The sequence below is a fragment of the Rhinopithecus bieti genome, unplaced genomic scaffold (assembly GCF_001698545.2).
Source record: "Rhinopithecus bieti isolate Rb0 unplaced genomic scaffold, ASM169854v2 scaffold_12086, whole genome shotgun sequence".
Taxonomy (NCBI): Eukaryota; Metazoa; Chordata; class Mammalia; order Primates; family Cercopithecidae; genus Rhinopithecus; species Rhinopithecus bieti.
This window is the reverse complement of record NW_016807466.1, coordinates 2,928,767-2,952,817: the sequence shown is the minus strand read 5'-3', so window position 1 is coordinate 2,952,817 and position 24,051 is coordinate 2,928,767. Positions and strand designations below refer to the sequence as shown.

Sequence of the window (24,051 nt, the reverse complement as noted above, 5' to 3'; positions counted from 1 at the left end):
CTCACTGCAACCTCTGCCTCCAGGGCTCGAATGATTCTCCTCCCTCAGCCTCCTGAGTAACTGGGATTACAGGTGTGTGCTACCACACCTGGCTGATTTTTGTATTTCTAGTAGAGACGGGGTTTCACCATGTTGGCCAGGCTAGTCTCGAACTCGTGACCTCAAGTGATCCACCCGCCTCAGCCTCCCAAAATGCTGGGATTGCAGGCACGAGTCACTGCGCCTGGACTAAAATGTGTGCTCTTAAATGCTGTTCTTTGCTGCTGATCTTTCAAACAGTATATCTGATTTTGTCACTCTCATTCAAAACATGACCATCTACCCATTGCTCTTAGGGTAATGCCAAGCTCTCAAACATATTTTTTAAGACCCTACCTCTCCTACTTCATTTTGCCCCCATTTCCCCTCAGTCCCAATGTCCAAGCCACAATCACTTCTCCTATTTCTCAGTGTCTATTTCCCAGACACTTCCTAGGAGCATATTTCCTTCACTCCTCCTCCTTTAGATCTTAGCTGAGATATTTTCTCAGGCAGTTTTCTCTGATTCAGACCTTGTTTGAATTAGGGAGCGTGCTCTCATTATTCCGTCTGTTTTCTCTCTCTCTGCATTTGTCACATTGCATAGAAGTGGCTGCTAGTAGGGTAGCTTCATGAGGGGAGTGCTGGGTTTGTCTTATTCATTGTGCATTGCTAGCACCTAGACCAATACCTGGCTGTCGGTAAAAAATTGCCAAATGAAAAAAAAGAGACTCAGAGAAGTTATTTTGTTCAGAGTTGCACAACCAAGAAACAACCAGTTTGAACATAGGTCCTTCTAACTACAGAACTTGTGTTATAAACCATGCTATAATATTAGAACATTGGGGTTTTGGTCCTTTATATAATACCTTTGGAATTCCTGGGCCTCTTCAAATTGTAGGTTAACTGCCGTGGAAGGGCTGACTTTGCTCGGGTTCTCTGTAATAATCATCTTAAATGCAGTTCTCAGCCATGTTTGCTGGTGCTTTTTGTATAAATAAGTTTGTGCTCCCAGATCCTTTGTTAGGCTTATTCATTTTAAAGGAACAAATCTCTTCCGTAATATATACACTACTTTATTTATACAGTTGGCCCTAGAAATGTGTTTTTGAATTACCGTCTCAGGAGGAGCACTTACCTCTGAGTTCACTCAAACGAACTAGTAATCAGTGCTATTTCGTTATAATAGAAGGGGAATGGATGTAGAACTTGGGTATTTTATCCAATTATAGTTAAAAATCTATTTTAAAGTTCAGATCTTTTCATGGCAATTCCTTCCTCCCTCTATGTGTAATAGAATTAAGGCATTTTACTAGTGATGGAGAAATAGGGTTATATAATAAATGTTCATAAAAAGTATTTCATCTGAAATTATTCAGTGGTGATTCATTATATTATTTTCTGTTAAATTATGCTGAAAATTTATACATGCTACATTTCTACCAGATACCTGCCTATTTTTGTTAGGCAGTAGTTCTAACGTGATTTTTCTGCCTGATGTTTCCACATTGCTTGGTGTGTATGCATAGTAAAATGTATGGCAGAGTGTTAATTTCCAGGCACATTCCAACTCGTAATTTACTAACCTGCAAGCACAAAAGCCTTGTCAGCCAGTGGGATTCTCTTTCTTAAACTGTAGGCATTTGGTGTGCTGCTGGTCTTCTCTGTAAATGTTACATCTTGCTTAGTATTGGTGAAGTTATCTATGTACACATTTTATATCCATCAAGTATGTAAATTACGTGAGGATGTAACTGTTGACAAGGACTTTGCAACCCGATTAATAAAGCGTCTTTTCATCTCAGATCACTTTCTCCAGAATTCTGTTGAATTAAAATTGAATTTAACAATGCAAGTTTTTATTTGACAGTGAAGATTATAATTATAAGCCCCATGTGAGCAGAACCTTTCTTGTTCCCCACTGTACCCCCAATACCTCGACCTGGGCGTCAAGTTGGTGTTCAGTAAATTATGTCATGATTAAATATACATTTACAGTGAAGAAAGGAAGAATTATACTAGTTGTACTTTATACCTAGATAATGGATTTTTTTTGAAGATTTCAAATTTCTTCAGTTTGTTCATTTGATTAGGTGTTGGGGTATAAACATGCAAAGATGTGGTACATATCCTCTTTCATTTTATTTATTCAACAGATATTTATCGAGTTCAGTTGCTTTGTACCAAGGCACTGTGCTAGGAGTTGGGAATACAGTAGAGAATAGTCATGGCCCTGCCCTCATGGGGCCTATAGTTTGGGAAGTGACAAGTAGGAGGAGGGGAGGGAGCTGGAAACTTGGATATAAGAGTTGTAAGCCAGTGGTGTTTCTTTTTCCTTTTGCCACTTGTATAGTATCACAGTAGTCATTACTAATCTGGTCCCTATAAGGATTTGAGTTGTTGACCCTTGGCTTAGAGTATAGTGGGAAGATAATGAGATTACAATGTGAAGATTGCCATAAGAGCCCCGTGTACTAACTGCAGGGAGACTTTAGGAGAACAAGCCACCTTAGCTGAGGAAGTGAAGAGAAGCTCCCATGGTGTGGGGTGGAGAGAACTGGATGAAGAGTCACAGATTCAGGTTCAGATGCTTGCCCTTGGCCACAACTGGGACTCCAGCTGTTGGTTTATAAGGGAGGGGGTGGTGTCCAGGCTGTGCTCTGAAGAGCCATCTCAGACCCAGCCCCTCCCTCTGAACTCCCAACTAGAGAGCATCCCTGCCTTCTCTGTTCTTCTTGTTGGACTTCTCTGGAAGATTCTCTTTGAAAAGTGAGTTCCTTGGCTAAGAAAAGTTTGAAAGTTCATGGACTAGAGGACTTCCAAAATCTTTCCAAGCCTACCATACAGTGAGTATTACTTCTGATATTCCCTGCATGTCTACTGCTAATATGCTATCAAAAAATAAAATAAAACACAACTTCTTGTCAGGTGAAAATACCTTTTGCTCCACAGAAGGTCATTCGATTGTCATGAACGTCACAGAGGATCCATCATGATTCAGGTTCAAAACCCAAGAGCTTTCTTTTTTTTTTTAATAGAGTTGGAGTCTTCCTTATGTTGCCCAGGCCGGTCTTGAACTCCTGGGCTCAAGTGGTCCTCCCTCCTCAGCTTCCCAAAGTGCTAGTATAATAGATGCACTGGCCAAATTTTCTTCCTTTCTGAATTTTTTTCCCCCACAGTAGTGCCATACAGCAAAGCCTCAATTGCATCCTCAAAAGCATGGCACAGTGATGGCACGCCTGTAGTCCCAGCTTCTTGGGAGGCTGAAGCAGGAGGATCGCTTGAGCGTAGGAGTTTGAGACCAGCTTGGGCAACACAGCAATACCCCATCTCTCAAATTTAAAAAGCCTTTCTCGTGTCTTCTGAAGGACTTTCTTTGAAGAGTCTCGCACTGTATGTTGTGATGTCTGTATTTCTTTACATTTTCTTCCAGCTGTCATCACTATCTAGAATATTTATGTAGAAATATACTGGAATTGTTTGAGAGTATCTTTTCCTGAATTCTGTTTGTTGCGTCTTTTTCCACATTTCCTTTTTCATGATAGAATCTGATTATTGTGGAAATAATTTTGATCTCAGTGAGCAATAGGAACTAGTTTAATGTATCTTTTGCCAGGAATTAGGCCCAAGTGAAGGGAACCAACCTCAGAAGGAAAAAAACAGAAGGTTGCATGGGCATTTGTTTAGCATTTACTAGGTATGACCTTACTAATTACTTAACCCCTTTGAGTCTTAGTTTTCTCTTCTATAAAATGGTGACCATAATACCTGCCATAGAGCCTTGTTGTGAGGATTAAAAGATGAAAAGGGGCCGGACGCGGTGGCTCAAGCCTGTAATCCCAGCACTTTGGGAGGCCGAGACGGGCGGATCACAAGGTCAGGAGATCGAGACCATCCTGGCTAACACGGTGAAACCCCGTCTCTACTAAAAAATACAAAAAAACTAGCCGGGTGAGGTGGCGGGCGCCTGTAGTCTCAGCTACTTGGGAGGCTGAGGCAGGAGAATGGCGTAAACCTGGGAGGCGGAGCTTGCAGTGAGCTGAGATCTGGCTACTGCACTCCAGCCTGGGTGACAGAGTGAGACTCCATCTCAAAAAAAAAAAAACACAAAAAAACAAAAAACAAAAAAAGGATTGTAATCCCTATAATCGCCAAGTGTCAAGGGAGGAACCGATGGAAGGTGATTGAATCCTGGAGGCAGTTCGCCCTGTGCTGTTCTTGCAATAGTGAGTTCTCATGAGATCTGATGATTTTATAAGGGGCTCTTCCCCCTTGGTTCTTTACTCTTTTCTCTGCTGCCACCACATCAAGAAGGTCCTTGCTTCCTCTTCGCCTTCCACTATGATTGTGAGTTTCCTGAGGCCTCCCCAGCTATGTGGAACTGCAAGTCAATTAAACCTCTTTCCTTTATGAATTACCCAGTCTTGGGTATTTCTTTATAGCAGTGTGAGAATGGACTAATACAGTTACTGTAAGGAGCTAGTATCCAGAATAAAGAACTTCTTCAGAGAATATCTGTGATTGGCTAATAAACACATGAAAAGATGTTCAGCATCATTAGTCATTAGGGAAATGGAAATCAAAACTACAGCAAGATAACACATCACACCCACTAGGATGACTGTAATAAAAAAGATAATATAACCAAAAAGGATATGGAGAAATTGGAATTCTTGTACATTGTTAATGAGAATCTAAAATGGTACAGCTACTTTGGAAAACAATCTGGCAGTTGCTCAAAATGTTAAACATGAGTTACCGTGTCATCCAGCAGTTCTGCTCCTAGGTGTCCACTCAAGAGAAATGAAAATGTGTCCATATGAAAACTTGTACAGAAATATTCCGAGTAGTAGTATTCATAATAGCCAAAAAGAAGAAATAATCCAAGTGTTCATGAACTAACAGGTAAAATGTGGTAAATCCATAAAATGGGATATTATCTGACAATAACAAGGAATGAGGTAGTGATAGACACTACAGCATGGATGAACCTTGAAAACTTTGTGGAAAGTTACAGAAGACCACATATATTATATGAGCTCATTTATATTAAATGTCCAAAATAGGCAAATCTAGAGCGATAGAAAGCAGATTAGTGTTTGGCTAGGCGTGAGGTGGGTGGGGCAGGGAAGCAGGAGGTGGGTGATAGGGATGGATTGCTAATAGGTCTGAGGTTTTGTTTTGGGATGATGAAAATGTTTTAAAGTTCTGGACATGGCTGTACAACTCTGTAAATATACGAGAAATCTGTCAAATTGTACATGAATAATGGCTGAAACTTATGGTATGTAAATTATATCTCAATAAAACTGTTCAAAAATGCAGTTTCCCTCTTCTTTTGTATCTTCAACCATTTAATGGGTTCTTCCTCTTCAGGATATGAATATTCTCTGGCCTCCCATCCTAAAACAAAACAGGACAAAATACAAACCCCACTGTGGGCTCCCTTGCTGCTGCCATCCCATGTTTTTTTCTTCCCTTCACAGCTAAGACTCCTAAAAGTTAGAAAGTAAGTAATTTAGAAATAGTTCACTGTAGAAAAGTAAGAAATTATGGATAAGCAGAAAGAAGAAAATCTTTAGACATTTAATATAATCACCTAGAGATAATCACCACAGTATTAACATTTATATAATTTTACATTAAAAGTTGACATCTCGGGTTTTTATTTCCAAAGAAGAATACTATTATAAGGAAAGGTTTGTTAAGTTAGTGTACTAAGGTAGAACATGGAATATTTTAAAAAATAGCTTAATCTTCTGTAATAGTATTAAGCATGGTGGGCTTTTATGCATGATTTTGTTTTGTTTTGTTTTGTTTGAGGTAGAGTCTGACTCCGTCATCCATGCTGGAGTGCAGTAGTGCGATACTGGCTCACTGCAACCTCTGCCTCCTGGGTTCAAGCGATCTCCTGCCTGAGCCTCCCCAGTCACTGGGTTTACAGGAGTGAGCTACCACACCCGGCTAATTTTTGTATTTTTACTAGAGACGGTTTTTCACCATGTTGGCCAGGCTGGTGTCAAACTGCCAATCTCAGGTGATCTGCCCTCTCAGCTTCCCAAAGTGCTGGGATTACAGGTGTGAGCCACCACGCCCAGTCAATTTGATTTTTTAACTTTTAGGAATTGTCTGAATCAAATTTGAGGTCATAAAAACCTAATGCTCTGGAAGTATTCATACTCATTAGACAGTGTGGATGGATGGAATGCATAATGCCTTGTTGCCTTTTAGCCCATACTTATTACATGGCTTTTGCTTAAGCTGCAGCTTGATATCATGGAAGGATTTTGGTCTTGAATATTTTCGAGTGTTTTAAAGCCATGCCCTGTGAAATAAAAATTTCATGGATTCTGTTCAGCTTCTATGGACTTTGGACTGACTATTCAAAATTGGCTGACACTGGCTGTGAATTAGGATGTCAGCTGATAAGATGGATAGATCTCCTGCGTTAGAATCATGTTGAACTAATTTCATTGATCTTTTCTCCTTTTGCCTGTGCAGAGTTAGACTGGCTGAGCAACCCAAGCTTTTGTGTTGGATCCCTAACGTCCCTGAGCCAACAGACTGAAGCAGCCCCAGCCCATGTTTCTGAAGGGTCACCGCTGACAAGGTAGTTTTTGTTTGACAGATGTGTTTTCGTTTTTGTCAGTTTACTATCTATAGCTTAGCTGAAATGATGCTCCTTAGAAAAGTCTAATAAAAGAGCTATGCAAAGCTCTTACTTAAAGTAATGAGGTGATCTTTGACTATTTTCCCTTACCCCTTGTGTTAATTTTTTTTTCTTTGCTTTGCAGTGGCAAGTACGTGACACAGTTAGTGCCTGTAATTAGGCCAAGAGGGAAATGGCATCATTGTGATTCTCAAGTAACTTTACTAGCCTCATTAGTAACCTTTAGAATATCATCATTCAGATTTTTTTTTAGTTGCATTTTCAACCCTTTTGTAAAAATAGAGGGAGCTTGTATAATATAAGACTAAAAATGGCATGAAAACATCAGGGAAAGCAAGATGGCACACATCTCTCCTCAACTGTGAAAGAATTTTGTTTTAGATCATTGAACTGAGAAATAAGTTCTCTCACAAATATATACTAGATGATTTCATGAATAGGGTTAATAGGCTTTGAAACCCCATACTCTAAATGTGTAAGAAGCCTCTGGAAATTGAGACTAGTTGATGCGTGAGAGGAAGCTGGTAGATATTTCAGTAATGAGGAAGAAGAGCTCATTGTCATCTCCGAAAACATGGACAACAATTAAATGTTTTGTTTTGTTTTTTTCTATTAACGACATGCTGACATAATATGTGGCACTGAAAATGAACCTTTTATAATGATTTTTTTTTTTGAAATCTGTTTTATTTTTTTTTTAAATAAAGATGAGGTCTTGCTACGTTGCCCAGGCTTGTCTCAAACTCCCAAGCACCTTCAGCAGTTCTCTTGCCTTGGCATCCCAAAGTGCTAGGATTATAGGAGTGAGTCTCCACACCCAGCCAACCTTTAATAATGTCTTAAAAAATACTATATTTGATAAGTGGTAGATTACTTTCATTTAAAGATGTATAAGTATGGAAGTACAGGTTTAGAAACTATTAAAATTAGAATTTCTTCACCTGTTTTTATTTTAGGTCCAATTCCTGAGTCTTGCTGGTGAGGTGTAATCCAGGAAGTTACTGTATAATATATGGGCAAATAGTAAATCTGTGTGAACATGTATAGAGTTCCCTCGTAACTATTCGTTGACTTATTTACATAGTATTATTTTTCCTATATCTTTTTAGAAAGTAATTCTAATGTTGATTTTCCCAAACAGGAGTCTTCTGAAATCAGAGCCTTCAGATGAAAGTGACACTAACCAAAAGCTCAAACAAATAAGCAGAAAAAAGAAGAAAGAGAAAAAGAAGAAAAGGAAGCATCAGCATCATAAGAAAACAAAGAGGAAGCATGGGCAGTCGAGTAGCAGCAGGTCTGAGACAGACACCGATTCTGAAAAGGACAAACCTTCCAGAGGCATCGTAGGCAGTAAAAGGGAATCTGAGAAACCAAAGTAGGTTGCTGTTCTCAAGCACCTATGATATTTTAAGTCCTGAGTTTTTCTCCCTTCATTGTTGTCACAAATTAGATCCTCGAATAACCATTTAGTCACTCAATCAGAAGAGAGCTCTACCATTATATCAGCTTAAAACAGAGAAGGAAAACAATTAAGGACATGATTTTATTTGAGAAATGTTATTTAGACATAGTGATGATTGTGTGAGTCTGGTTCAGACAACAAGTCCTTGGGATTTTCAGAAGATGGCAGATGTGCCGCGGCGGGTCTGTGAGTCAGTGCACCTCAGAGATGAGGGATCCCCCTCTGAGAGCCGTGGGTCTCCACGCTCACGGTAAGGGAAGCATCTTTCTCTGCCTTCATCTATCTTTCATTCAGTCACTGCTGTCAACTCCTGTGTGTATACGTGATCACACACCCTTTTAAGATTAACATAGCACTTAAATAATTGTTACATTTGTCCTTTTCCTTTTCTCTTTCATATTTGTTTAAGACCACTATGTCGAAGGTGGTGGAAAACAGCTCATGACTATAGTATTTCCATTACTTGGGGGCTTTATTTCTCCCATATGTTACTCTGATTTTTTTTTTTTTTTTTTGGTTGGCGGGGGGACAGGGTTTCACTTCTGTTTCCCAGGCTGGAGTGCAGTGACGCGATCTTGGCTCACTGCAACCTCTACCTCCCGGGTTCAAGTGATTCTCTTGCCTCAGCCTCCCGAGTAGCTGGGATTACAGGCATCCGCCACCACGCCTGGCTAATTTTTTGTATTTTTAGTAGAGACAGGATTTCACCATGTTGGTCAGGCTGGTCTTGAACTCCTCACCTCAGGTGATCCACCCACCTCGGCCTCCCAAAGTGCTGGGATTACAGGCATGAGCCACTGAGGCCTACTCTGCTTTCTACCTTGAGCATGTTGTTCAATTCATTCTACAGGATGGACACAGCATAGGTGCTCAATACACCTTTTTCTCTGTGCCTAGTTGAATGTCTTCCTAAGTAGAGGGGTATTTGCCTGTAGTTAGGACAGGTGGTGTATGGTGAAATTACCGAATTATTGCTCATTTAACTTTCTCCTTTTTTTGCTCATATGGTCTAGAAGAGAGAAAACCTAGGTACCTGTCTAGAACATCTCTAAAAAAGAAATAGTGCTGTTGAGATTTTTGCAACTCTTCAGGATTTTTTTTTTCCTTTTTTTAGACAGAGTCTCATTCTGTCACCCAGGCTGGAGTGCAGTGGTGTGATCTTGCCTCACCGCAACCTCTGCCTCCCGGGTTCAAGCGATTCTCGTGCATCACCCTCCCAAGTAGCTGGGACTATGGGCATGCACCACCCCACCCAGCTAATTTTTGTATTTTTCGTAGAGATGGGGTTTTGCCGTGTTGGCCAGGCTGGTCTCGAATTCCTGGCCTCAAGCAGTCCAGCTGCCTCAGCTTCCAAAAGTGCTAGGATTACAGGCATGAGCCACTGCGCCCGGCCTTCAGGAGTTAGTTACTTCCATTGTGTGCTTAGAAGTCCCATTGATGTCAGCGAGGGCTCTGTGTTGGAGCAAGTCTGGAAACTGGCCCTTAATGTTTCCATTCCAAGAGGCAGTCACTGCAGGCTTATGGGATCCCTCTGATAACAGATTAGTGTTGGAGAGCTCTACCTGTAACCCAAGCTTGTTTTTTTTGTTTTTTTTTTTGAGACAGAGTCTTGCTCTGTCGGCCAGGCTGGAGTGCAGTGGCATGATCTCGACTGACTGCAATCTCCACCTCCCAGGCTCAAGCAGGTCTCCTGCCTCAGCCTCCCAAGTAGCTAGGATTACAGGCATGTGCCACCATGCCTGGCTAGTTTTTGTATTTTTAGTGGAGATGGAGTTTCTCCATGTTGACCAGGCTGGTCCCGAACTCCTGACCTCAGGTAATCCGCCTGCCTCTGCCTCCCAAAGTGCTGGGATTACAGCCATGAGCCACCGCGCCCAGCCCCCAAGCTTGCTCTTTAGTGGAAAAAATAAAGCAGTTGAGCAAAAGGTTCTGAATTTGACTGAATTTTGAGGGTAGGAATCAGGCCTGTCTTGCTTACCACTATATTCCCACAGCACTTGGTGCACGGGACCCAATAGAGAGTAAGCACTGAATTCGTTTTTGTTACATGAATGAATGAATATATTGTTGGTATCCTTACTTTTTACTATGTCTTTAAAGCAAGCTACTTTAATTGTTATGTCTTCCCAAAACTCACCTTTTAGCTACTTGTCCTTTTTTATAGCTGGGGACAATGAGTTTTAAAGGATTTCCCGAAACCATACAGGAACTGTCTTTAGAACTTGAAGGATAGTTAATTTCAGCCTATGCTTAATCATGTCAGGGAATCTTTATAGCCTCTTGATAGTTTTATGATCCAGATAGCATGTTTAAGTTTATTGATATTTTATAGACTATCCTTATTAAGATTGTTCTTGTCCTTCTGTTTTACTGTCTTGTTATTAACTTATGTATTCTCTTCCTGAGAAGGTGACCTGAAAGAATTATTTATTTCCACATAGACAAGGACTACAATATTAGTGAGTTGTGAGAGTCTTTCTGTGATGTCAGGAAAGTGGGTTCATGAGGGTAGCAGATCCTATGAGACTCTGTTTCAGGGTGATGACAAATGATTCCCCAGAGGCCACAGCTACTAACTGACATTGAGTTTCTGGGATGAGCTTTCCCTCACCTTTAGGTGGAGGCAGCCCTTCCTTGCACACAGCCCGGACTACCACATCCTGCTTCCTTAGCTCAGTACCACCAAGGGGAGAGGAAAGGACCTGTTGACTCCTCAGGGGTGGTCTGCAGCTGGCCTCTCCTTTTTTTCTCCCAGTTGGCTTTCCATTTCTTTCTTGAGTGCATCAATCAGTTTGCAGTAGGCTCTCCACCTTTTCATTGCGTCTTACGGCTTTTGTAGACAGAGAGCCCTCTGCAGTTGTTCTGAAGGGAAATGTATTGAAATCTCCATACATTAACCTGAGGCTCATCATTCAACAACTATTTATTGAGTAGCTAGTGTTCCTGAAATGCCATTCCCTTGTATTCCCTGCCAAGAATAACTAAGAAGCCTCCAGCATCTTTATTTGTACCTGGGCAGAGCTGAAAAGCAGAGATGGAGCAACAGTTAATGGCTGTTTTGACTACTTTGGCACCTTCTTGTGTCAGCAGCATTATGAACTGATGTTCTTTAGAGGAAGAAGATGTTAGATGCCAGAAAAACCTTCCCTCCCTCTCACTTAACGCCCCGGGAGTGGTTCCTTTTGTATCTGAGCTGAAAGTCTGCCAGCCTACACATTGGTTCAGAGAGATAGATTAGGGTCTTGTCTTCAGGGGAGCCTCGTGATTCTGCCCTTTATGTACAAGGTCCAGACGTATAAGCAAAACGGCAAACAGAGTCCAGACCGTAAAAATGAGGCTGAGACCAAGCCTAAGTAATGTTGGAGGCTGAACAGTTCGGAGCAATGGCTTTTTTGAGAGGTTTTGAGTTGGAATAAACTATCTAGGCACTTTCAGGTGAGTTAGGTGAAGTTAGGGCAGTGCACTTGAATGTCGGTGCTTGTCACCTTGGGAGGTGTGGGAGTTCCCTCTGCCTAGCCCTCTAAGGTGCCTCAGAGCAGGAATACTTTTTAAGAAAAGACTTTGTTTATAAATATATTTGAAATTCAAGGTTACAGTAATCTAAATGAAACATTTTAAGAGAACTCCTGTATACCTGTATTCTTCAGGTTAATTTTTGAGATAGGAAGACTTCTTTTGTTGGTAGAGTGTCATTTAGTGGTGACAGGTTTTGCTTTATTTTTTAAAATTCTTTGCCCAGAGTGAGAGTCCTCTTCCATCTCTGTGGCACATGTACATTTTATGTACTTGGGCGTGTTTGATGCTATGTGGAGTTTGAAGTGTTTAACTCTCATATTGCTAAAAATGCCAACTGTGTCTCTGGAAGATTTTTAAAGTGCTTCTCCCTTCTTCCTTTGTCTCACAGTCAAGGAAATAATGCTTCAGCTGATACTGGACATCGCTTTGTTTGGCTTGAGGACATTCAGGCTGTGACGGGAGAAACCTTCAGAACAGATAAGAAACCAGATCCTGCGAACTGGGAGTACAAGTCTCTCTACCGAGGGGATATAGCAAGGTAGCCACCTTGTTTTGCCCCAATTTTCGCTGTAGGAAAGTAACTTTTTTCTCCTTGGAACTCTCTTGGCACTGTCTGTCTGCCTGTTTCTTTCATCTGTTCTGTTGTGTTTTATTTATTGCATTGTTCAGGCACATGTCTTATCTCATATTCTAAAATGAAAGCTTAATGCTTGAATTCAAGTCAGATTAATCTTATTTATCCTCGGTGCTTGCCATAGTGCCTGGCACAGTAGGCGTTCTATAAGTATTTGTTGAATAAGTGAATCCAAAAGTACCTTGTAATAATAAATTGTGACAGAATGTCTGGTAACCATTTGGTCTAACCTATATGCCATTTTTTAAAGTGGCAAAGCTTTTATTTATCCACCCCCAACTTCTGTCATTTAAAAAATGACATTTAGTGGTAAGGACTTTCTCAAAATGTTTCTAGCATACACCATCAGATAATCATAAAAATCATTAAAAAAATCATAAAAAATAGGTGATACTTGCTTTAGTAATAGAGTTTGAACTTTTCCCCTCTAATCTGGCAATCAAAAATATTTGAGTACTTACTAAACCCTTTAGACCAAACTTGTCCAACCCAAATTTGTAAACTTTCTTAAAACATTATGACCTTTTTTTTTGTGATTTTTTTTTTTTTTAAACTCATCAGCTATTATTAGTGTTAGTATATTTTATGTGTGGCCCAAGACAATTCTTCATCCAATGGGGCCCAGGTAAACCAAAAGATTGGATATGGTATTAGTCCATTTTCGTACTGTTGTGAAGAAATACCCGAGACTGGGTAAATTATAAAGAAAAAGAGTTTTAATGGACTCACAGTTCTACATGGCTGGGGAGACTTCACAATCATGGCAGAAGGTGAAAAAGGAGCAAAGGCACGTCTTACATGGTAGCTGCTCTTTATAAAACCAGGGGAATTGCCCTTTATAAAACCATCAGCTCTCGTGACACTCACTATCACGAGAATGGCACGGGAAAGACCTGCCCCATGATTCAATTACCTCCCACCAGGCCCCTCCCACGATGTGGGGATTATGGGAGTTACAGTTCTAGATGAGATTTGGGTGGGGACACAGTCAAACCGTATCTCATACCCCTGCTTTAGACATTTAGTACTTCATAAGAAACCGTGAGGAACATAAAGAACAGTAACACACAATCTGTTCCCAAACAGTTTACAGATAGTGAGAATTGAAGACAGAGAATCATCAGTTTTAGAATACAAAGACAAGAGGAGATCTTGAAGATTATTATTCTTTATAGACCAATGACTTTGTGAAATAAATTTCCATTTCCATTATTTTGCTGTGTCTCCAAATTTTAATCCTGTAGTCACTTATCCTGACATTATACCTCACCATGTAAGCAATTCCAACTAAAATTTCCTTCCTGATGAGTTGTTTTATTCAGTACATATTTAATCTACCTACTGTCAGTGGAAACTTTATGGTTGAGCATAACCGACTATTATATTTTCAATGTATTCATGTATTTTTGAGTTATCTTAATGCTCCTTGAGGTATTACTTGGTTTTCTGTGCCACCAAAGGCACACCCAGATGTGGTAGATTCCCAAGAAAAGATGGGCAGTTGGGCCAGGCATGGTAGCTCATGCCTGTTATCCCAGCACTTTGGGAGGCTGAGGTGGGTGGATCACTTGAGGTCAGGAGTTCGAGACCAGCCTGGCCAACATGGTGAAACCCCATCTTTACTAAAAATACAAAAATTAGCTGGGCATGTTGTTGCATGCTTGTAATCCCAGCTACTGGGAGGGCTGAGGCAGGACAATCGCTTGAACCTGGGAGATGGAGGTTGCAGTGAGCCGAAATTGTGCTACTGCACTCCAGCCTGGGTGACAGAGTGAGACTCCATCTCAAAAAAAAAAAAAAAAAAAAAAGATGGGCAGTCAACAAACAAGATTGGACATGAGGTAGTGGCCATGGTGCTGTGTGTGTTGTTTCACTTAAGTCAGCCTGTCTGATCCTCACAGCTGCTTGTGAGGAGGAAGAGGAGAACCCTCTTCATTTTACAAATGAGGAAAAGAAATTGCGGAGAGGTTAAGTAACTGCACAAGATCATGCAGCCAGGCAGCCACAGGGTTGGGATTTGAACCCTCATGTCTCTGACTTCACATTTCAAATGTTCTTTCACTGCCCATGCAGAAAGATGAGACAGGGTGTGTTGGTAGGATGTTTTCTAGATTTGGAAACAGAGGACTCTGGTTCTCATTCTGACTTTGCCATCTACTAGCAATATAGTTCCAGGCAAGTCATCCGACCTGTCTGAGCCTCTGTTCCTTCCTTTGTAAATTGGAAATTGCAACTTCTGCCATGGCTTGTGCTCAAATATCAGAATATTTGATATGGAATTGGAAATTGGTATGCAAACATAAAGGGTTAGTATTTATTAATAGATGAAAAGAGGAGAACGTATTAACAAAGAGTGGCTCTTGAGCTTCTGCTAATGAATGGCACAGACTTAGGAAGTAATTGGAAACAGCCTTATTAATCTAAACCTCAAGGATACCACTGCTAAAGGGCTTAGGGCATTGTGATTTCCTAGCCATTTGGTAAAGTTTACACAAGACACATCTTGCCTGGATTAGTAGCTGGATTAGTAACTGTTGGTGTCCAGCTCTGAGAAGATATTGATACCATGGCCATCTGAGCTGGTCAGAAGACAGTGGGAATACTGTCACTGAGCAATGGGCTTAATGCCTCAAGTGCATAGAAGTCAATACTATGGCACCAGCTTTTGAGAGACGTAGCAGCTTTATTGCAAGGTCAATAGGAGGCATCACTTGAATCTGTCTCCCCCAAATGGGGTCTGTGTTTTAGAGGAAGAGAGTAACTGTGAGGGAGATAGGAAACTGCATCGAGGCGTGATTTGATTGGGTTATAGAGACAGACAGTGTAGGGTTCTTGTCTCTTTTTTTTTTTCTATTGAGACGGAGTCTCGCTCTGTCTTGCAGGCTGGAGTGCAGTGACGCGATCTTGACTCACTGCAACCTCCGCCTCCTCTCTGCCTCAGTCTCCTAAGTAACTGGGACTACAGGTGTGTGCTACCATGCCCGACTAATTTTTTTTTTTTTTCCCGTATGCCACTAAAATTTGCCTGAGTTTATTCAACCTGCATTCATTTTGATTGCCTGGAGCTTTGGATTTAATTCTTCCATCCCACTTTGTATCTTGCATTTGCTTCACTCTCTCTAGCTTTTATTCTTTCTTTCTCTTTTCCATTGGGCCAGTGCACCTGACCCAACTCACATGCGTGGACTCTGGGAAGGTAAATGCCTGGCTAATTTTTTGTATTTGTGTATTTTTAGTAGAGATGGGCTTTCACCATGTTAGCCAGGATGGTCTCAATCTCCTGACCTCGTGATCTACCCATCTCGGCCTCACTAAGTGCTGAGATTACAGGCATGAGCCACTGTGCCCGGCCTGTGGGTTCTTGGCTCTTAAGTTCATGTGGCAGCAACTCCCCTCACTTCTTAATTTGGTCCGTGCTCCTTGGTTCAGGTACCTTGGTTCCCTATGTGGTTAATTAACATTTTTGTTCCCTGGCTTTGGGGTCACCAATTGGGCACACTTGATTCACCTGCATGAGCTTGTGACTGGCGAGCTGTGGGTCCACTGCAACTGAAAAACAACTCATCGTTCTGTTATTGACAAAGTTGAAGTAGTTTGAACTGGTTCTGCAGTTAACAATTTTGTGTCGGGTACTGAATTTTCACACTTTAGGGGGAACACTGACACACTGAGAGCATTGAAATGAAGGTGAACACTTAAAATTTGACTAGCACTGTCATGTGAGGACTAGGTGGGCATTTGGCCTAGGCAGGGATATGATCATTGTTTTTTTCTTTTTTTCTTTTTTCCCCCCATCCCACCCCCGATCATTGTCTTTTAAGCTTGGTTGGACTGTCCTTTGGAGGCTGGATTGACAATGTTTTGTGTGGCTTGTCAAGTTAGAACCAGTACTAATGAGTGGAAGTTCCAGGAGGTCAGATTTGACTCCATATAGAGTAGCACATTGTCTACGCCTGTGAGCATCCCACTGTGACTCTGTACAGGAGGATTGTGGTGAGCAGGGGTTAGGTTCTAAAGTTAGTGTATAACTTGAAAATTAGAGTCAAACTATATTTGGAAAATTCCTTAAGACTAATATACTGTCTGATAGTGAAGTTCAGCTCAGGCAGTTTTTTCTCCATTTTTGGAATAGATTGTTATTTCTTTGGCTATATACCAGATAAAATAGTTGGCTTATGTTTAGGAGCCAACTTTGATAAAATAATAGTTTAACCTTATCTAACCCTTACTGTATGGCAGGCATTCTTCTAAGGACTTTACATATATAAAGATTTTTGGCCAAGTGCAGTGACCCATACTTGTAGTGCCAGCACTTTGGAAGGTCAAGACAGGAGGATTGCTTCAGGCCGGGGGTTCAAGACAAGGCTCAACAACATAGTAAGGCTGTGTCTCTACAAAAAATTTAAAAATTAGCTGAGTGTGGTGGCGTATGCCTGTAGTCCAGCTATTCAGGAGGCTGAAGCGGGAGGACTGCTGAAGGAGTTTGAGGCTGCAGTGAGCTATATTGCGTCACTGCACTCCAGCCTGGGCAACAGAGGGAAACCCTACAAATTTTTTTGTAGACCAGTGCAGTGGCTCACTCCTGTAATCCCTGTATTTTTAGTAGAGATGAGGTTTCACCATGTTAGCTGGGATGGTCTCAATCTCCTGACCTCATGATCCGCCTATCTTGACCTCCCAAAGTGCTGAGGTGGGCGGATCGCTTGAGGTCAGGAGTTCAAGACAGCCCGGCTAAATTTTATATTTTTAGTAGAGATGGGGTTTTACCATGTTGGCCTTAATTGATCCACCCACCTCAGCTTCCCAAAGTTCTGGAATTACAGGTGTGAGCTACCATGCCTGGCTGTTAGTTGATTATTTGATAAGGATTTTATAGGAAAAGTGCCTTCATTTGCGGAAACTTTGTGTTAAATTGCAGCCTAGGTCCTGTATAATTATTAAGATCTTATGCTAAGTGATAAATTGGATACAACCTAAATGTCTAACAATTGGGAAATGGTTAAATAAATTATGGCACATTCATACAATGGAACAGTTTGAAGTCAATAAAAATTATATTTTCTAAGATTAATGGTATAGGGAGATGCTTAAAGTAGGAAGGAAGGCCTGAAACTATGTGATATCAACTATTTTTAAAAAGGATGTATGTGCACACATATAAATACCTACTGAAACACATAGTGTCTGAAAGTAGATAGTAATATAGGCCAGTAACAGTTTTCCCCTTCCCTTATCATTTCCATCTAATTTGTTATAAAAATACAGCTGTTAGTTTAAAGTCAGGAAACAGTAAACATTTTTCAAGAGATTATACGAATATCTAAAATATTGTATATTTTTTGTGAGACTAATGAGGAATCAATACTATTAAAAGAGGACTAAGGAGAACAAAACTAGCTTTTTAACTTTGTTCCTTAGGGAATAGTAGCCTTGTTTAGAACTACATTAGTGCAATTTTTTTTTTTTTTTTTTTTTTGTTTGAGACCGAGTCTCACTCTGTTGCCCAGGCTGGAGTGCAATGGCTTGATCCCGGCTCACTGCAACCTCCACCTCCTGGGTTCAAGCGATTCGCCTGCCTCAGCCTCCCAAGTAGCTGGGATTATAGTCGTGTGCCACCACGCCCAGCTAATTTTGTATGTTTAGTAGAGATGGGGTTTCATCATGTTAGCCAGACTGATCTCGAACTCCAACTTCTGGTGATCCGCCCACCTCGGCCTCCCAAAGTACCGGGATTACAGACGTGAGCCACCACGCCCGGCCTACATTAGTGCTATTTTATCTCATCACACCTTTGTTAAGGTTCTTTTTGACTCATAAATGGAATGACAAGAGATTATCATGAGATAGTCTAGAAAGTATTGGGAGGGAGGCCAGATAAAAGGTTTGAGAGAGAATGTTTGTGTCTGTGAGAAAATAGTCCCCTGCCATGAAATTTGCTGTGTTTGGTCAGTGAGGAGGGCAAAGGCGCTTAGAGAGGGGACCTGTTGATGGTGGAGAAGCCACAGAGGTGAGGGAGAGACCCCGGCCCTGAACCAAGGTGAAGTGGAGCGGAGTTTCCTGGGAGCTGATAGAAGATAAAGGCAGTTCTCCCCTGCCTTTTTCTCCCCACAGCATTTCCAATTTTATTAGGAAAAAATTTTAATATACAGCAAAAGTTGAAAGATTTTTACAGTGAATGTTCATATAACTGCCCCCCACATCTACCATTAACTTTGTATTGTACTTGCTTTGCCATATCTGTCCATCCATCAGCCCATCCTATTTCTTTGATGCATTTCAAAGTAAACTGCAGATCAATAAACAACCCCCTATATACTTGAGCATGGGTATTATTAACTAGAGGTCAAGAGTCAATATTTATTTAGTTTTATTACTTTAATCAAAAATGTACATGCAATGTAATGCACAAAGCTTCATTCTCTTGAGTTTCGGGAAATGTATACACGCCTGTATAACCCGAACGTTTATTAAAATGTGAAATATTACTATGACCCCCAAAAGTTTCCTCGTGCTCTTTTCTGGTCAGTTTGCACCCCATTCTCCCAGAGGCAATCACTGTTCTCATTTGTTTCCACCATCAATTCATTGTACCTGTTCTAGAATGTCATGTAGGTGGAATTATGCAGTGTGTACTCTTTTGTATCTGGCTGCTTTCACTCAGCGTAATGTTTTTGAGATCATCCGTCCATAAGGCACTTACCAGTAGCTCCTTTTTACTGCTGGTAGTATTCCATTGTATGGCTGTACCTTCGTTTCCTTATCCATCTTCTATTGATGGACACGTGGACTCTTTCAGTGTTTGGCTGTTAGGAATAAAGCTGTCGAGAACATTTGTGCTCACGTCTTTGTGTAGACATATGCTTTCCTTTTTCTTGGGTAAATATGTAGGAATAGAATTGCTGGGTCATAGGTTAGGTCTGTGTTGAGTTTTTTAAGAAACAGCCAGATCTTTTCCCAAAGTGATTATACCAGGTTACATTCCTGCTGACAGCGGATGAGAGTCCTGGTTCCTCCACAGGTTACTCACCAACATTTGGTGTTGTCAGCCTTTTACATATTAATTTAAAACTGTTCTAGTTGGTGTGTGGGGTACCTCATTGTGGTTTTAATTTGCATGTCCTTGTTGACTAATGATGTTGAGTATTTTTTTTTATATGCTTATTGGTTATTCATGTCTTCTTTTGTGGAATTTCAGTTCAGATCTTTTGCCCATTTTTAAAATTGAATTGTTTGCTAACATACATACAGAAAAATGTACAATTTTCCTTAGCTTTTGCCTGTGGAAATATTCAGTAGTCATGTGTTTGTTAACTCTGGGGACGCCTACACGTTCCATAAAAGCGTTTTAGAACCCAACCTCTTTTCCTCTAGAGTAGAAAATAACTAAATGTAATTTCATTTGACATACTTTGTTTCAGGATTAAAAAAGGAATCTTAGGCCTATATGTTACCTTCGTAAGTAGGGACACAGGAAAATATTGAGAAAACAGGACTGGTCTAGGAGACAGATGATCCAGGTTCCCAGGCCTCAGTGTCCTTATTTAGGAACAGTTAAGAGAGGGGATGATAATTTTTGCCTTGCCTGTCACATATGGCTGTGATGATCAAATGACATAATGTGTGTGACAGTTCTTTACAAGGTTCCAGGAAAATAGAAATTACTAAGATCTAGAAGACAGGCATGATCTGAAATTCATGAGATGTTAGCAAAGAGTTGAAGTGTTATAGGAGGAAGTCAAGCCAGGCAGAAAAAAAGTTAATTGCTAGTCCTTGTGTATCTCCAGATAGAAACAATCTGAAGGTAAGGTGAATTTGGATATATGCAGTGAACCTGCATAACAAGAGTTTAGGTCTAATGCGCCTTCAGTCATTCAGAGGTAGTACACATATTCCCTCAGTGACTTTTTTTCTTTTTCTAATATCAGATACAAGAGGAAAGGAGACTCCTGCCTTGGCATTAACCCTAAGAAGCAGTGCATATCTTGGGAAGGGACTTCCACAGAGAAGAAGCATTCACGCAAGCAGGTTGAACGCTATTTTACGAAGAAGAGTGTGGGATTAATGAACATTGATGGAGCTGCCATCAGCAGTAAAACTGAACCTCCCTCATCTGAGCCCATCTCCTTTATACCAGTGAAGGACTTGGAAGATGCAGCTCCTGTTACAACCTGGTTGAATCCTCTGGGGATTTATGATCAGTCAACCACACAGTGGCTACAAGGACAGGGTCCTCCAGAGCAGGAATCAAAGCAGCCAGACACACAGCCAGACAGCGAGAGTGCGGCTCTCAAGGCCAAGGTGGAGGAGTTTAACAGGAGGGTGCGGGAGAATCCTCGGGATACGCAGCTGTGGATGGCATTCGTTGCTTTTCAGGTATGTGTTGCCATCCCAATTCTCTTACCTTAGAAGGACATTCCTGATTTTGGGCAAACTGATGGACTCTGCAGCAATTTTTGAGCTAATGAGGAAATTTGACACTGTGCATACAAAGATTATTAGAGCCTTTGCCCTGAGCTCGCTCAGAGTCCAGTGAGGAGAATGGACATGTGAAGAATACATGCAACTCTGGGGTAGTAAATGCTGTAATGTGTAACTTGGGAGTGGAGTGAGGGGATGATTTGCATTGAGGGAGGAGAAAGAGCTACCAAGAAGGAGAAGGTAAAGTTCAACGCAATCTTGAAAGAAGAAGGGATGTTCACCAGATAGGGAAGGGCATTCCTGAAGTACAAACAGAAGAGGCAGAGCTCACAGAGTTGTGAAAGAGAGAGGGCTGCTCAGTGTATTACCCAGTTAGAGCTATGCATTCCCTTTCGAAAACTTGTGGGTTTGTCTGAGTCTCTCATTTTGAACCACTCATACAATTACCATATTTTGTGCCACATTTGGCCCTTTTATTGGTAAGATCTGCTCTCAGAAAAGACTTTCAAGGCATTATATGCCAGTCATTGATACAGAAATCAAAGCTTAAAATGGCAGAGAGTGGACAGTTAAGTGAGAAACACAAGATAAGACATACCAGGTGACACAAGCACCTCAGGATCCAAGTGTTCTTTAAAAGAAATTGTGGCGAACCGGTGGTTTAAGAAAGTCCCTAGGGGGTGGTAAGAAAATCACTACGCTTTGTTGAAACTCTTGAGGATCTCCCAGGTCCATTTGCATTTGTCAATTGGTGTTTTTGTTGTTGAGGACGAGGTCATGAAAAGGCCTGGCCTGTATGCCATCGAGGAAGGAGAGCAGGAAAAGCGAAAGAGGTCCCTGAAGCTCATTCTGGAGAAGAAGCTGGCCATTCTGGAGCGGGCCATTGAGAGCAACCAGAGCAGTGTGGATCTGAAACTGGCCAAGCTGAAGCTCTGCACAGAGTTCTGGGAGCCCTCCACTCTGGTCAAAGAGTGGCAGAAACTGATATTTTTGCATCCCAATAATACAGCCCTTTGGCAGAAATACCTTTTATTTTGCCAGAGCCAGTTTAGTACCTTTTCAATATCAAAAATTCACAGTCTTTATGGAAAATGCTTGAGCACTTTGTCTGCTGTTAAGGACGGCAGCATCTTATCTCACCCTGCGTTGCCTGGCACGGAAGAGGCCATGTTTGGTAAGGAGATAACCAGATCCAGTTACGTGGGAGGAGTTAGACTTTCTTTTGGCTTTACTTGAAAATGAAGATCTATTTTGATTTATTCTAGAAAAGTCTGAATTGTTTGATAGAACTGATTTTTTTAAAAAAGTATTACAACTCTTTTTGATAACAAATTTGCCCCCAGAGGCCGGGCGCGGTGGCTCAAGCCTGTAATCCCAGCACTTTGGGAGGCCGAGATGGGCGGATCATGAGGTCAGGAGATCGAGACCATCCGGGCTAACACGGTGAAACCCCGTCTCTACTAAAAAATACAAAAAAAAAACTAGCCGGGCGTGGTGGCGGGCACCTGTAGTCCCAGCTACTCGGGAGGCTGAGGCAGGAGAATGGCGTGGACCCGGGAGGCGGAGCCTGCAGTGAGCCGAGATCCGGCCACCGCACTCCAGCCTGGGCGGCAGAGCGAGACTCCGTCTCAAAAAAAAAAAAAAAGACAAATTTGCCCCCAGCTCCCAGGGCAGGTGGGGGCAATAGAGCCAGTAGAGTTAAGATATCACTGGACAAGGTTCTGCTGATTAGCCAAGTAAACAGGCAAATCTCTTAACTGCTTTGGCAGTCGATGGCCTTATCTGTTGAGATGCGTGTACCTGTCTCACCCAATTACAGGGTCCCAGGCAGTAATGTCTGTGAGATGCCCTGACTGGGAACCACTGCATAAAATAGAAGTTTTGGGCATTATTATGCTGTTAACATTTTTGGTCTGTACTGAAGGAGCCTGGAATATAAATTTTGACAGTATTGAGATGTTGGAGGCTGCATGTTTTGCTGAGCCAGAGCGTATCACTCCTGACCTTGAATCGTGAAGGCTTTGCCCTTCACTGGCTCTGGTGTGTCCTTGGGCAGGTCCTCTTTGAGCCCCAGTTTCTCCATCAGCAACAATACTATAAACCTGCTTTACAGGACTGTGGTGCACAGTAAGCGAGATAATCTGTGGCAAGTCTAGCTCAGTGTCCGGCATTTATTTGATCACAACCCCTGTTACTGAGTATTGATTACTATTGGCATCTAAAGATAGAAATACATTGCTCTCAAAATAATAAGCATTTATCACACTGACACAGAGTCTTGAATTTGTTACTGTTTGTGATCTACTCAAATAGTTTAGTGTTATTTAGTAGCTGGAATTGTACCACAAGTAAGATGAACTGGAATATTCAGACATGGAACTTTAATTTTTTTATAGCCGACTCCGAACATAGGACGAAAGTTGCTGGCGAATAATGCCATCTAGTGATCAATTGAATACAGCTCTTTGCTTCCTGATAAAAATCTGCTACGCCATCCTTTTCTACAATTTTCTTGTAATAATGAGCTCTGATTATTTGATAGCATTCAGACCAACCTCTTGATTTATTTCTGTGTACTATATATAGTTTTTAGTGTTAATATTTGTGTTCTGTGGTTTCATACAAAATTTAGAACAAACATACTTGGTTTATAATACTGTGTGAGATGCTTTAAATCAGGATATGTATCATAGCTTTGTAAATTAACGGTGATTGCAGGTAAAAGATGTTCTCAGTGTGTTAATTGCCTGTTTTGAGAAGTACATTCTTTCCCTTTAGTGGTATCAGCCTGGCTTCTTCCCCTTTGCCCTCCTGTTTGCAGCACTCTTTCTTCAGCAGTGCCACTTTCTGCGGCAGGCCGGCCACTCTGAGAAGGCCGTCTCATTGTTCCAGGCCATGGTGGACTTCACCTTCTTCAAACCTGACAGCGTGAAAGATCTGCCTACCAAAGGACAGGTACCCAGCTCTGCTCGCCTCATCTCTTTCTTTCTGGCTCTTCGGAGGGAGGGAGAGGGGGAAGGTGTGGATAATGAGAGGTGGTGTGGATAATGAGAGGTGGTGTGGTAGATTTTAAAATATCATATCCTCCTTTATATCAGTCTGCTGAGGAGGACTTCTTAGAAATAGTCCAGTGATCTGAGGGAAGTTTTGTAATGAAAGTGGTGAGATATGGATAGGTAAAGACACTTCCCCTCCTTCACAACATAAAGGCTGTCTGAGGACCCACCCTCTCATCCTGCCTGCCTTCTTTCTTTTTCCTTTTCTTTTCCCTCCCTCCTTCCTCTCCCTCCTCTTCTCTCTCCTCCCTTCCCTTCAGTCCTCCCCTCCCCTCCC

General features: G+C 41.5%; 1 protein-coding gene across 5 annotated transcripts in view; it reads left to right on the top strand.

The window, feature by feature from the left end:
* NRDE2 (NRDE-2, necessary for RNA interference, domain containing) overlaps positions 1-24,051 on the top strand; it is a 73,114-nt gene that overhangs the window by 7,092 nt on the left and 41,971 nt on the right. For 4 of the 5 annotated variants that reach the window (XM_017882298.1, XM_017882297.1, XM_017882296.1 and 1 more), the window contains exons 2-7: positions 6,520-6,628; positions 7,830-8,063; positions 12,055-12,204; positions 20,226-20,673; positions 21,487-21,892; positions 23,540-23,673. In XM_017882298.1, coding sequence (XP_017737787.1) covers positions 6,520-6,628; positions 7,830-8,063; positions 12,055-12,204; positions 20,226-20,673; positions 21,487-21,892; positions 23,540-23,673 — 1,481 coding nt within the window. Of the gene's footprint in view, positions 1-6,519; positions 6,629-7,829; positions 8,064-8,083; positions 8,401-12,054; positions 12,205-20,225; positions 20,674-21,486; positions 21,893-23,539; positions 23,674-24,051 lie in introns of those variants that run through there. The other variant, XM_017882299.1, reaches the window with a different exon arrangement.